This window comes from Syzygium oleosum, unplaced genomic scaffold (genome assembly GCF_021117445.2).
Source record: "Syzygium oleosum isolate NSW1041296 unplaced genomic scaffold, Sole_v2.1 Sole_v2.02, whole genome shotgun sequence".
NCBI lineage: Eukaryota > Viridiplantae > Streptophyta > Magnoliopsida > Myrtales > Myrtaceae > Syzygium > Syzygium oleosum.
In genome coordinates, this window is record NW_026607486.1 from 3881564 (window position 1) to 3895250 (window position 13687).

General features: G+C 42.5%; 2 protein-coding genes across 3 annotated transcripts; one reads left to right on the top strand and one right to left on the bottom strand.

The window, feature by feature from the left end:
- LOC115666325 (nitrate regulatory gene2 protein) lies at positions 1-5504 on the top strand. Of its 2 annotated transcripts, XM_030588071.2 has the most exons (5): positions 1-90; positions 539-2184; positions 2328-2542; positions 3075-3298; positions 4244-5504. In XM_030588071.2, exons 2-5 carry the CDS (start codon positions 618-620, stop codon positions 5031-5033), a joined length of 2796 nt encoding a protein of 931 aa, XP_030443931.1. In that variant the 5' UTR covers positions 1-90; positions 539-617; the 3' UTR covers positions 5034-5504. The 2 variants fall into 2 exon arrangements, with proteins under 2 accessions (XP_030443931.1, XP_030443935.1); XM_030588075.2 differs by lacking the exon at positions 1-90 and having other exon boundaries at positions 395-2184.
- Positions 5505-10584: 5080 nt separating this feature from the next.
- On the bottom strand, positions 10585-13169 carry LOC115663138 (two-component response regulator ORR9-like). Its single transcript, XM_030585182.2, has 5 exons — positions 12685-13169; positions 12409-12554; positions 11485-11562; positions 11175-11242; positions 10585-11087 (listed from the first exon to the last, which is right to left on the bottom strand). The coding sequence occupies exons 1-5, from the start codon at positions 12896-12898 to the stop codon at positions 10805-10807; spliced, it is 789 nt and encodes a 262-aa protein (XP_030441042.1). The 5' UTR covers positions 12899-13169; the 3' UTR covers positions 10585-10804.
- Positions 13170-13687: the final 518 nt, after the last annotated feature.

Sequence of the window (13687 nt, forward strand, 5' to 3'; positions counted from 1 at the left end):
ATTATTCAAATTGGGTGTCCCGACCGCGATCAGTCTCTCTCTCTCTCTCTCTGCATGGACGGTCAGCATTCGATCCTCGCGGCTTCAACGGTCAGATTCCCTGTCTCCGTCCAGTCTCTCTCTTCTGGATTCTCCCCCCTTCTCTCCCTCGCTTTCTCTCTCTCTCTCTCTCTCTCTCTCTCTCTCTGTGTCATGTCCATAGAAGAAGTGTTTTCCTTTGCTTCTGTCAAATCGGGGCATTAACTGCTTTGATCGATGCCGCGTCGCTAGGTCGGGAGGGAGGGAAAAGCACTATTTAGGCGTGATGATGTGGATGTCCGTATGTGCATAAATGTGTCCGTACGCGCGGTGACGAGAGGCGCTCTGCTTCCATCTGTCTCTCTCGCTCGCGCGCGCGCGCGCTCGCTCTCTCGCTAGGGTTTTTGTTGATTCGGGCGCTGCGCCATTGCGTCGTCAGCTTCCCCTCCCCCCCTTCACTGCGATGCGGCTCGCTATGCTTTCCCTGACCCTTGTTCGATTGTCGTTCCGGCGCGCGCAGGGACGGGCACGATGACCGGGGCGGAGGCGGGGATCGCCGTGGTGGAGCGCAGCGGATCGGGGCTCGCGTGGCGGTGGCTATGGGGTGCGGGGGTTCCAAGATCGACGACCTCCATCTCGTGACGCTGTGCAGGGAGCGGAAGGAGCTGATCAGGGCGGCGTCGTACCACCGGTACGCCCTCGCGGAGGCCCACGTCTCCTACTTCCACTCGCTGGCCTCCGTCGGCGAGGCGCTGCGGAAGTTCGTGGACGAAGAGGTCGTCATCGGGACGAGCAATTCGGGCTCTTCTCCCGGCTCGCCCGTGCTCACATTGCCTTCGGAAGAGCGGAAACGCGGGAAGCCTTCGGACAGGGCCAAAATCTCGTCCTCTTCTGCTTCGATTTCTCACTCGGGTTCGCGTAATTCGCCGCCCGAGGAAGGCGATTCTCACCTGCATTTGTCGTCCGGTTCCGGTTCTGATTCTGAAGGGAGCACCACTTCCGGGCACATTCACATACGCGAGAGCCCCGGGGGAGAAGAGGAAGTCGGCCCTGATCCTGGCGCTTCCTCTACAAATCCTTATGGTTATAGTTACCCATACCCATATCCGCAGCCCGATCAGTACCCATATCCGCAGCCCGGTCAGTACACGTATCCGTACCCTGCTCCTTACGGTTATCCGCCAGGGGAAGGGGACGACTGGAATATGAGAGCAGAGCAGAGCGATTCGCAGACTCGTGTCTATTACATGAAAAAGGCGCCCACTCCTATGAAATCGGTGGTTTTTGAAGAGCCGGAGAAGTACTCCGTGAGGAGGGAGAATGCACAATGGCCGGATTCCGGGTATGGGTATTCGAAGAATTACCCCGGTTATGGGAATGGTGGCTTTTATGGTTATCCATCCATGGGACCACCGGATAGTGCTTATGGCAATGATAGAGAGAAGCCGGAGCAGCAGCAGCAGCAGCAGCAGCCACCTCCCGCTCCTCCTCCTTCTCCTCCCGGTGTATCTCCTTGGGATTATTTGAATGTTTTTGAGACGTATGATAGTGGCTATGCGTCTTATTATCCGAAGGGAAATTATGGGTATGGATCGACCACAAGCAGCCCAGATTCGAAGGAGGTGAGGGAGAGGGAGGGGATTCCGGATTTGGAAGATGAAACTGAGACTGAGATGGCGAAGGGCATTCACAAGGGGAGGAAGAAATTCGGTGAGGAAACAAATCGAAATAGGAATTTTGGCGAAGGTACTTCAAGAGTAGTGCCGCCACAGAAGAGGGAGGAGATTTCCAGAGAGATTCCATCTCAAAGGGTTGAGGAGAGTATGAAAGAAATACCTTCCCCTGATCACAAAAGCTCGGGATTCATCCCGAAAAACAAGGCTAAGACTAGTAGTTCTGATACTATTGTGTCCCAAAGCTCTCCGGAGGATTATTCCAGGAAGAAGGGAGTCAGTTTTGAAGTGGAGGAGACCGCCACACCGGATGTCGATTCTTCCAAGCAGAGTAGCTTAACCACTTTGTCAGCCCATGGTACGAGGGACCTTCAGGATGTTGTAAGAGATATCAAGGAAGAATTTGAGTCTGCCTCTGGCTACGGCAAGGAGGTGGCTGCATTGCTTCAGGTGGGAAGGTTGCCATATGAGTCTAAAGGAACCCTACTCAAAGGTAGAAACTTCTTATCCTTTTTACATTTCGAGGAAAGCTGTGATATCCTCAAGCTGTTTTATTCGGTAGATCCAGTTTTATGTGGCTTTACTGATACTCTGTTCACTTACTGCATGATCGAAACTTATGCTTGTGTTTGACAGCGATCTTTTCGAGAATTATGTATCTGGTGGCACCTTCCATGCTATCTTCACACTCTCCATCGAAGATATCGGCACGAGTAAGTTCAAGGAGAATGAAAATGGCACGAGCATATGTTGGGGATGCTGCCAAGGACTTCAACTTGGACTCAGGGACCATTTCATCAACGCTTGATAAACTTTATGCATGGGAGAAGAAGCTATATAAAGAAGTTAAGGTATGGATATCATTCACAATGGACTGCATCTGGTTTCTCTCCTCTGATGAGAATTCATGAATAAGTTTGCTGCACGTTTCATAGACATGCCACAGAAAGCTTTTTGTGAGAGGATGGTGTGCAATTCAAGTGATCCATGAACATATGAATCTATTTGTTTATACCATCGAAAGCTCTATAGCCAGTAGACACCCGTTAATGATAACATTTTTATCATTGTAAACATGAACTTGGAATACCAAGGAAAGTCCTGAGCTCTTTTTTTTTTTTTAACTGTAGGCGTTCTACTGCCCCATTTGTTTGATGCGGAAGGCTTTATAAGAGCTCTTCAAATAATTGCTATCAAAACGGCTTTAATCATTCGAGATTTCGCAGCCCCCTCATCTCATTTTTTTTCTTCTGGTTTAATGTTACTTTGCCTGGGAACTAGTAGTACGTCAAATTGGGATTGATATGTTGTTACTCTGCTTCGTCACCTTACAACTTCCTTGGTTTCTCTAGAATTCTTATGACATGGGCCTTTTTGAATTAGGATGAAGAAAAGCTACGGGTTGCTTATCAAGAGAAGTGCAAGAAACTAAAAATTCTTGATGATCGTGGAGCTGAATCTAGTAAGATAGATGCTACTCAGGCTTCAATAAGAAAGTTGCATACCAAAATTGATGTTTGCATCAGAACAGTGGATGCAATATCAAGCAGGATACACAAATTGAGGGATGAAGAGTTGCAGCCCCAATTGACTGAATTGATTCGTGGGTATGTCTTCTCTTTTTTTATGTAGGTTTTAATTGGAAACCCCAAATATCATAATTTGCCTAGTGTCTTTTAAAGGATTTTAAATGGCATTAATCTTTTTGTGGTGGGTCCTTTTTTCTTTTTTTGGGTGGATGGGAGTTTTAGGCATGCAATTATCTTATCAGTTCCGATTTCATCTCTGCATTGTGGGATTTTTTCACTTTTCTCTGTTACGGGGATGATTATAGGTTAAAACGAGCTTGGAAACAGAATGTGCGGATATCTTGCTTGTTCTTTAACAGACCAAAGCCATTAGACTGTTCTCTTTTCTACCTTTCTTGTTTCTTTTCCCTTTTCATATTTTTTTTTTTGTTTGGTGGTGGTGGGGGCTGCTGATGCTGTCATTTGAATTTTCAGCTGTGGGATGGTACATCCTGGACTAAATTAGCGGTCATGGATTTTTGCTTAAATTGATAAAGCCTTTTGTTGATGGTCAGCCTGCTTCCTGCCAAGTCAAATGTATTTGGTCATTTCTGCATTTGTTTGTCTAAGATTGAATGGTGTTCCAGAGGCTGTGTGAAATTAATTAATATTTATCGTTTGAGAGAATCATTTCATTGAAATATTTTTCATTCAAGAATTCTGATGACTCATCTTTGTCTAGAGGTTAGTTTACTCTGTGATATAGTTGGCGAAACTTTTTAAACTTACACCTTCTTTTGTAAACCATTGTGCATTCCACCTTCAATTCTGTTTGATGACAAATCTCAGAATGGAAAACTAGCTGTCTGATAGCTGAAGCTCGAGAAATGCTCCAAGGCCTGCTTGCTTTTATTTGTCTTCCTTAGGCATGAATGCAAAAAATAAAAAAACAAATGAACTTCTGAATGACTTGTACTACACTGGCAGAATAAAGAGTTAACAGCACCTTTTATGTACGATTAACAGAAGACATACCTTTTTCAGATTAATTGGGATGTGGAGGTCCATGCTGAAATGCCACCAAAAACAGTTCCAAGCCATAATGGAAAGCAAAGTTCGTGTTCTCAAGGTGAACACCGGTTCCCGAGGAGAGTCCAGTTTGAGAGCCACCGTGGAACTTGAGATAGAGCTTCTAAATTGGTGCAGCTGCTTTAACCAGTGGGTAAATGCTCAGAAATCATACGTCGAATCTTTGAATGGGTGGCTTCTGAGGTGCATTGACAGTAAACCTGAAGAAACTGCAGATGGAGTTGCCCCTTTTTCGCCGAGCAGAATGGGGGCTCCGGCGATTTTTGTTATTTGCAATGATTGGTCCCAATCAATGGAAAGAACTTCACAAAAGAGGGTAAACCATGCGATGTGTGATTTTGCTTCAAGAATCCACGAGTTATGGGAAAGACAGGATGAGGAACAACGCCAAAGGACCAGAGCAGAACGAATTTCTAAGGATTTTGAGAAGCAGCTAAGAACCTTACGCATGGAAAGAGGAAAGCTAGAGCACGATCAGGATACATTCTCTGAAAAAACTGCAGTGTCGAAGTTTCCATCTGAAAGTGGTGTTTCGCATTTGGATGATCTAAAGGTTGACTTGGATTCAATGAGAAAGAAGTTGGAGGAAGAGAGAGCTAGGCATAAAGCGACGATGAACTCAGTTAATGATGCAGCTTCGAATAGTCTGCAAGCAGGTCTGGTTCCAATTTTTGAAACTTTGGGGCATTTCACTTCAGAGGTTTTGAAAGGCTATGAACAGGTCAGGCTTTCAAAGCTTGTTTAAGAGTTCATGTTTCACTCGGCAATATTTTCCTCGGGAACAAGAAATCCTGCCTGCTATATGTACAGTAATCACCGTGCGGCTGCCTTGACCATGATTATGCGACCGGAGGGGAGACGGGTTAAGATTAGTTAAGGTAAAAGAGGATAGGCAGCATATAAGTGATATACAGTCGCTAGCGACAGTGTCTAGAAGAAATCTTGTGTTAGATATTGATCTCTCTAGCTCCCGATTCTCCTAGACTGTCTTATTAGTCTATTAGTTAGGTAGCAGAGGAACTCTGTACAGTAATTCATTCTTTTGTTGATTCATTGTTGGTGCGGTGGATGTATTTTGTAGTCTAGGAATGAACTTCCAGCATATGGATGGGAATTCGTTGCTGGACATGGGTGTGGATATGCTCAATTTTGACCAATGTATTTCATCCTTGTCAAAACATTCGCCGCACGACTACCCAATTGTCTCTCTGACTCACCCGAGGCTTTTCTCTTGGTGATGTGAATCTTTTGAGTCCTGTTACATATATTATTTGGCTGCATTTTCTTTTTTTGGTTACTGCAACATTCCATTGACGTGTAAATTTTCAGTCGTAGGGGAACGGAATTCATCCTTTATAATTTTCCATCCTCGTATTGCTTCTTCATAGTTTGCACTCGTACGCGTCAATGAACGATTTGTGCTGCTCTCAATACTCAATATCTCCGTTCTTCTGTCATTTGATCTCTTTTCCTGTCTATGAATCATGTGGATTACTGGTAGATTCATTATTGCTCAGCTGAGTGCAAACGGAATGATACAGGTACAACAGAAAAAAAGGGAAAGGATTATGTATGTTTTACCTTTAGGTTATAGCATAATGATAATAGGTATCACAAATGATTTAGCTTCACCATCCAAATCCCTAGAACTACTTCGATGCCATGTCTCAGAACGTCGGAGGAGTTTGGGACGAATCATACTTCAGAGGCCATCAATGATTCTCCAGCTTCGTAGAAATGAAACTACATCTCCACGTTCATAGGACGATAGCTTGCGCGATTCACTTGAAGATTCTTGTTTAGGTCATGAGTCGAGCTGTTGCGCTCTCGAGGTTGAGGATTTTCGGGATCATACTGTCGTCAGAGGCGATGCTGCTCCCGCACTGCATTTGAACGGAGTCACCTTGAACTAATGCTTGAGCAAGCGCAAAACTCCATCGTAGGTCAATGCTTGAGCCTGTTTCCGAATGATACATCTGCAGCAGCAGTGGGGAAACAAACAGGGTCCGTTAAAATTTGCCGAACAATACCACTGCAATAGCGACGGTAGTGGCTTCTTCGGAGAGTGTCCGAGAAAAAGCCGCTGCACAAGAGAGACAGCGGTGATAGGTAGGGGCTGAGTTGCAATAGTAAATATAGATGTAATCCAGTTTCAGTAGAGGGACTACATTGCAAAGTCGGGGGTTGCCTGTGCAAGGGAAAAATTGTCCAAAAAATCTAAGATATATTGCACTTTTGCCAATTCAGTTTTAAGCCTTTTAATTATGCAAATTGAATTCTTAACATTTTCACGTTTTGCCAATTAAGTCATCTGACCAATCTTGGCCAGAAATTACTGACGTGCACGCCACATGTCCTATGTGCAATGGCCGGCAATGACGTGAATTTTTAATAATATCTTTTCGAATTTATTATCGTTATTTTCTCTCTCTTTTTTTCTTTTCTTCTCTTTTCCTTCTTTACTTTTTTTTCTTTTCTCTTCTTTTCTTTTTTTTTTCTTCCCTTTTTCCCTCATCCGGCCTTGGGCGGCCCTCACTGCCAGCAATGCCAGCCAGCTCAAGCCTTGCCAGCTCAAGCCCGGGCGTCCCTTGCCTGAGGCTGACGAAGGTCAACGGCCATCGACAAGGCCCGGCAAGGGCCTATATAGGGAAAAAGAAAAAAGAAAGAAAAAAAATAGAAGAGAAGAGAAAAGGAAAGAAAAAAAAGAAAAGAGTAAAGAAGGAAAAGAGAAGAAAAGAAAAAAAGAAAAAAAATTAATAATAAATTTTGAAAAATATTAAAATATTATTTAAAAATGTCAACGTAATCGCCGATCAATGTTGGCCATGTCAAGCAAAACGGTTGACGTCCACGTTAATGATTACCGATCAAACTTAGCAGGATGGACTCAATTGATAAAATCTAAAAATATTAGTATTTATGACTGAATTAGTACAAGTACAATAAATTTAGGATCCTTTTAACCATTTTCCATGACTGAGTACCTCTCAACTGTTTGTTTGAATTTATCTTGTTTCAAGAGTTAAAATTCCACTCATTCCTACCTAACGGAGCAACTAAGAAATAGACCACTCATGAAAGGGCATTTTCCTACTCTACCTAAAACTCCTAGGGAGAAGGAGGGTAAGTAGTCAGTACTGTTCACAGCAGCTCCTAATCACCATGGATTCACATCCTCGATATACTTATGTTTTGTAACGGACAAAAAGGAAAAAAGGACACTAGGAATGTTATAACTTTCATACGGAGCTCACTTTCGAGCCAAAATTTTTCGTCAGATCACCGAAATGCTATTTAAAAAAAAAAAAAAATCACATAAGTGCGAACTCTGATTTTAGATGTCAAAAAACACACGTGTCAATATTTTAATAAATTTCCCATACCCACGTGGCTCGTTGCGCGTGCCCAGTCAGTGTTAGTAGCCCTAAACGCCAACGTCAATATTTTAATAAATTCGGACCAAGCAATTTGCTGCAACTGAAACTCCAATCAAGAGCCACATAACACAGAGAAAGCACTCAGCAGAGAACACCACTCCAAAACCCTAATTAAAACCAATTGTCCTCGTTCCCTCGTAGTAAAACATAGCAAAGGGGATGAACACAAGCATCGTGTCCACAATGTAGATTGAGAGCCCAAATCCTTCATCGAGAGGGTGAGGTTTCAAGTGCCATTGTAATCATGTGGCGGCAAGCATGCCGATTCGTGACTTCAGCCAGCAGCATGAGGATCGAGATGGCGGCCACCGAGAGGTCGAGAACCACAACAAACTTAGGGAAGTAGGCGGAGAACCACAATGAACTTTGTTGCTCAAATGTAAAATAAACTTAGCCTACCAAACGAGCTTCAACGAGTTTGCTGGAACTTTCTATAATGTTGCAATTGTTGGTTAACTCTTATATCCAGAAATTGTTGGTCAAGCAAAGCAAACATTCATCCACGGGTGTTTTTTGCAATTGTGTGTCGGAGGTAGAATGGCTCTTATGTGGTCAATGTGGTGGATGATGACTTTCCATTAAGTTTCGTGCTGCAATTTCTGATGAAACGGTCGGTTAAGCATCAATGGTTGAGTTTTTTGTGGCAAGTTTTGGCTATTCTGTGCATGGGATTGAAGGACAATACCTGTGTCACAAGTTCACAAGTGATTGTTTTGAGTGCCAATATTTGTTAAAAGTGATCACTTGAGTGCCAATTGTTAAAACGATCACTCATAGTCTTTAACTTTTTAAAAAGTGATGAGTTGGTTTCATTTTTTAAAACGATTCTACTACTGACTTGCAAAGAAGCATGAGAACTACTTGCTGGTGCAATGTTGTGCTTGCACCAGCAGCACAAACAAGTGTCGGTGCTAGCACAAAACTGCACCAGGCTTGCTGGTGTAGTGTTGTGCTTGCACCAACAGCACAAACAAGTGCCGGTGCAAGCACAACACTTTCCAGACTAGCTAGTGCATAACCAAACTTGCTAGTGCAGTTTTGTGCTTGCACTAACAGCACTAACAAATGCTGGTGCAAGCACAGCATTGTATCAGACTTTCTGGTACAGTTTTGTGCTTGCCAAGCTGCACAAACAAATGTTGGTGCAAGCACAACACTGCACCAGACTTGCTGTGCAAAACCAGACGTGCTGGTGCAGTTTTGTGCTTGCACCAACAGCATGAGACTGCGCCAAGCACAAGATTGTACCAAACTTGCTAGTGCAGTTTTTATGCTAGCACCAGCAGCATAAACAAGTGCCCGTGCAAGCACAACACTGCACTAGACTCGCCGGTGCAATGCCAGACATGCTGGTGCTGCCAAGCACAAGATTGCACCAATATTTGTTTTGAATAAGTTCAGCATACTAGCCAAAATATGGACAAAACATAACAACCATATGCATCACCAGCCAAAGCAAAACGAAAAACTGGAACTTCCAAAAGCATAGACAAAAACACCGTTGCCTTTTCATTCAAGTGCTTCTTTACATTCAGATTGACTAAATATCCATCAGTCAATCATTCAACAAACAATAACATACCAAAACCAACCAAAATCTAGATAAATACATAACAATCCCCATCAGTCAATCTAAATATCTCTTCCAAAAACACAATCGTATGCAGCACCCCTAATAACAAAACCATAGCTAGCACCCCCAATCGCTTAACTCGAGAACTCCCTCAGTTCCTTTTCCTTTCAATGGATTTTTTGTTTGATTCACAATCCTAACACTCACTCTAAGTGGAACCGGAACCGGAACTGCAGGTTATTGATATGGCCTATTGGTCGCATAAATCTTCTTCTTTGCAACAACCACTCTCACAATGTTGATTCTACACCCAAGACAAAAAAATAAAAAAAGGTTTTGGGATCACAATATAGAACGGACGACAACTTCACATGAGGTCCTCACAATCGCACCAAATCGAATAAATAATGACTGAATTTGTCATTTAGTGGACAGAAAATAACAACACACTTACCAAACACAATAAATCACTCACATTTTCCTTTGCGATATTCCTCCCTCTAGCACCAAGCCCTATTTTTTTCCCTCCAAAATCGAGCTCTAATTTTTCCTCCAAAAGCACCGAGCCCTAATTTCCCTCCAGATTTGAGCCCTAATTTTGCACGCCAATTGAGCAATTGAATGAGAGAGGATTATAATCACGAGCAGAGTGACCGGTGATTGAGCGAGAGTGAACGAAAGTGGACAACCATAGACATCGTTTATGAAGAGTCCAGCCACATCATAATCCACGTTGGACTTGTTTTTTTAATAAAAAAAAAAGCCATGTATGAATAATCATTTAATTAAAAAAATCCACATAGGATTTTTGGTCAGAATTTATCGCCTAAAGCACTTAAATAATCATTTATTCTCCGATTTGGCACTTAAGTAATCCGACGAAAAACTTTGGCATTAAAGTGAGTGCCGTACGAAAGTTATGATACTTTTAGTGTTCTTTTCCCGAACAAATAGTAATCGATACAGATATAGTTAGCATATTCTTTACTGATGTTCCGGATCATGTATATAACATGGAATTGGCCTTTTGCTTTCATGACTTCGTGTGTCGAAAACTTTAAGAACAGCCGCCCGATCCTTCCTAGTAATTTCTCTTCCAGTTAAGTCATAATCGAACTTTAGTAACTCACTAATGACAATGGTTAGATACAAATGATCATTTCAGTTCACTACGGTATACGAAAACCTTGTCCCTAAGTAGAGTCTACCTATTGGATTTAATTACCAAATGGCAATATCTTAATAACAAAGTGAAAATAGAAGGGAAACAGCAAAATGATTATCCCTTTCTGATCAGAAACATTAGGCTTTCCATTGCAGAGACTTTTATCACTGAACATATCTTTCCTTTCCTTTCCTCTCATGAACATAATAATAAAAAGGAACATATGTAATGAACAAGTAAAGATATGGGATGCGATTAGTCTAGAGGAGTTTCGCACTGGCAAACATCCCTACGAGGACACACGGCGCATTTTCGATCCACCGATTAGCTCTTGGTTATTATTATACCACTGCCAATCCTTTGATTTTGGGTCTTGTATCGGTTGGCTCAGCGGACATTGCCTTCCTCTTGGCAACATTATTGGTATTAGCGTTGCACTTGTTGGTGTTGTCATCTTTGTGGTCACTCTTCTTGATCTTCTCATCTTCACTATGGTCTATGCTGTCACCTTTGATGTCTTCACAAGGGTTAGTAAGAGACTTCAAAATGTACGGCTGAAGCTTCTCTAGATCTGCTAGCTGGACTGGTTTCAACAGGAACTCATCTGCTCCTCCTTCCAAGCACCTGTGATTAACAAGATCTTTGACAAAATTGTAAAGTATTACTATGCTAAAGAAAGACTTTTGCTTTTCACAGCAGAAAGCAACTCACATGTGGATTCTTGAAGGCACATTCTCTGATGACATGACCACAACCGGCACATCTTTCCAGTAAGATCCCTGAGGAAGTACCCGAGATTTTTAGCTAAAAGTCTATCCATGAATTCTAATTTTCGTGCTTATTTTTTCCCCCGTCCCCTCTTTTTAATTCATCATCCCTACTTAATCATCAATCAGTTGCAAGCACGGAGGAAATGCTATTGACAATTGCACATTTCCTTCTCAAATTCAAACAACTGAGCAAGCAAGAGAGACGCAGAGCGAGAGAGAGAGATTGAAGACGGGTGATTAAGTGGTTTGACCTTGACTCGTCTAAGCAAATCATAGCCGCTCATCCCGGGCATACAGTAGTCCGTCATGATCAAGTTGACTTTTGTCCCCTGCGCATATAGATCAGAATCATGAATCATGATCACGCTTCCACGTGTCAAACTGTGAATAAAGCAAAGCGACAAAAACTTCTGGATGACATGCGCATGTGATGAATACTTAATCGGTGTAATGAGAGGAATTAGGTATATGTTTTCCTATAGTGTACATGTAAAGAGAAAGAAGAGTCTACAAGAGCAAAGGATAAAAAAAGTCTAAAGTCCATACATGTAGGCACGAGTAATTTTTCTTTTGCTAGGTGAATAACGCATCACGAGCCTGGTCCCTATGCCACCGAGCCCAATGTTTGACGAGAATCGCATGTGAAAATTGATAATCCAATGTATGCATACAATAATGTGTTTAAGGTTTGGGCCCTTCACAGTCACAGAATTTGGGTACATTGGACAATTGATCAGATGTAAATGAGAAGTCTTAGATTAGCATGTCGAAATAATTCTCTTTGCCGACATGAACAGAATGAAATTCGTTACTTTTAACTGAGGCAAATATTATAGTTTTGTAAGAAAATTATGCTAGTAAAAACTTTTTAGCGTGCATAAGATTGAAACCAGTTAATAGAAGTTCCCATCTTATGAACATTGTCAATAACCATTGTTCTACTTTATCCACTTGTTGGCGTAGTTTTTCATCAACTCATTCTAATAGATTTAACCCAGTAACTGACGGTGTGACTTATACAAGATACCCGCCAGACAAAGACCTGGAAAAACGACATGGCCTAAGGAGTTGAGCTCAGGTGTGTCCTTTCTACTGCATGTAACTGGAGAGAGAGAGAGAGAGAGAGAGAGAGAGAGAGAGAGAGAGAGAGAGTCTTTGGATTCAATTAATCTCACCTCTTGTAGTGATGGCTGCAACAGAGAAGAAGAACCAGAAGCAACAGCACTGGAATTATCAAACCCATCCTGGGCATGTAAATTGCTGGGATCATCAAGCAAGCCCAGATACTTCAACGCCTTGTCCCCAGAATCCACACATGTCACTGCCATTTGCAGACACACAGACATAAATATTTAAGGATCTTATAAAATTCTTTAAAACAAAAGGAAAAAAAAGATGCCACAAGTTGTGGAAACTGAGATTATTCGATATCCTAGGTTGTTGATGATCACCTTCGTAGGATGAGTCCTTGAGGAGCCTCTCCAAGAGCTTCCTGTCCACGTGGCTGTCGTCCACTGCTAGCACGTGGAAATGCTGCCCTACTTCTCCTTCTTGCTTCTTATCTCCTCCTCCTCCTCCTCCTCCTCCTCCTCCTACTCCTTCATGTAGCTGCTGTTGCTGTTGGGTGTCTTCAACATCTGATTCAACATCTGATGTTAGCTCCATATAGATGTCTTACTGATGAGTTAAATCGCAAAACCAAAGGAGGTTGAAACTCCAAGGAGGGTCTCTTAGAATTTGCAGTTCGTGTTGATCAGGACCATTGGTCACTGAGAGAGAGAGAGAGAGAGAGAGAGAGGGTGGTGGTGGTGATCGTGTGCGGGGTTGTTCCGCATGAGAAGCAACTATTTGTTGCGGGAGTGGTCTGTGCTTTTCTTTTCTGCTTGTGATCTCCCTCGCTAGATTCTCTCCCTCTTAAGTCCCCCTTTTGGTACAACCACTTGTGATATCTCTCTCTCTCCTCTCGTTGGATTGGATTTTGTTTGATTGCCAAGGAAAATCCCAAGATCTTTATTCCCACTTTTGTCATAATTGGAATGTGGCCGGGTTGGTCTTTAAGAAAAAAAGGTTTTGAATTTCACGAGTAGATTCGGATAAGAGACTTTGAAAACTTAAGCAAGCGTGCTCAACTCACTTACCTAATTTCAAGGTCCGCTATTGAACTTCTCGTTGTTGTGACACTGCAAAAATTGATAAACTCGGACCAACCTGAATGTATGTTTTGTCTACTTTGAAAGTTATTTCAGAAAGCAAACCAGCTGTTTTTGTGTACTACATAAATCCTTTTATATTTCTCGTGGGAATCTAGTTATTGAAGTTAGATTAGTTTTCAGTTTTGGAGGTGGGGTCGATAATTATGAAGTAAATCTCCTCAAATCTGCTTCTGCTTTGCTAAAACTGGGCTAGGAAAATTGGTTCCAACTGATGGATACAGTTCAGACGTTGCACCTGTTG

Excerpts from the sequence above, each read along its gene's own strand:
- LOC115663138 (XM_030585182.2), bottom strand. The coding sequence starts at position 12,898 with ATGGAGCTAACATCAGATGTTGAATCAGATGTTGAAGACACCCAACAG. Across the intron at positions 12,555-12,684 it reads CAAGGACTCATCCTACGAAG|TGACATGTGTGGATTCTGGG; the intron begins GTGATCATCAAC and ends TGCAAATGGCAG. Across the intron at positions 11,088-11,174 it reads GTGCCTTCAAGAATCCACAT|GTGCTTGGAAGGAGGAGCAG; the intron begins GTGAGTTGCTTT and ends TGTTAATCACAG.
- LOC115666325 (XM_030588071.2), top strand. The coding sequence starts at position 618 with ATGGGGTGCGGGGGTTCCAAGATCGACGACCTCCATCTCGTGACGCTG. Across the intron at positions 2,543-3,074 it reads AGCTATATAAAGAAGTTAAG|GATGAAGAAAAGCTACGGGT; the intron begins GTATGGATATCA and ends TTTTTGAATTAG. Across the intron at positions 3,299-4,243 it reads TTGACTGAATTGATTCGTGG|ATTAATTGGGATGTGGAGGT; the intron begins GTATGTCTTCTC and ends TACCTTTTTCAG.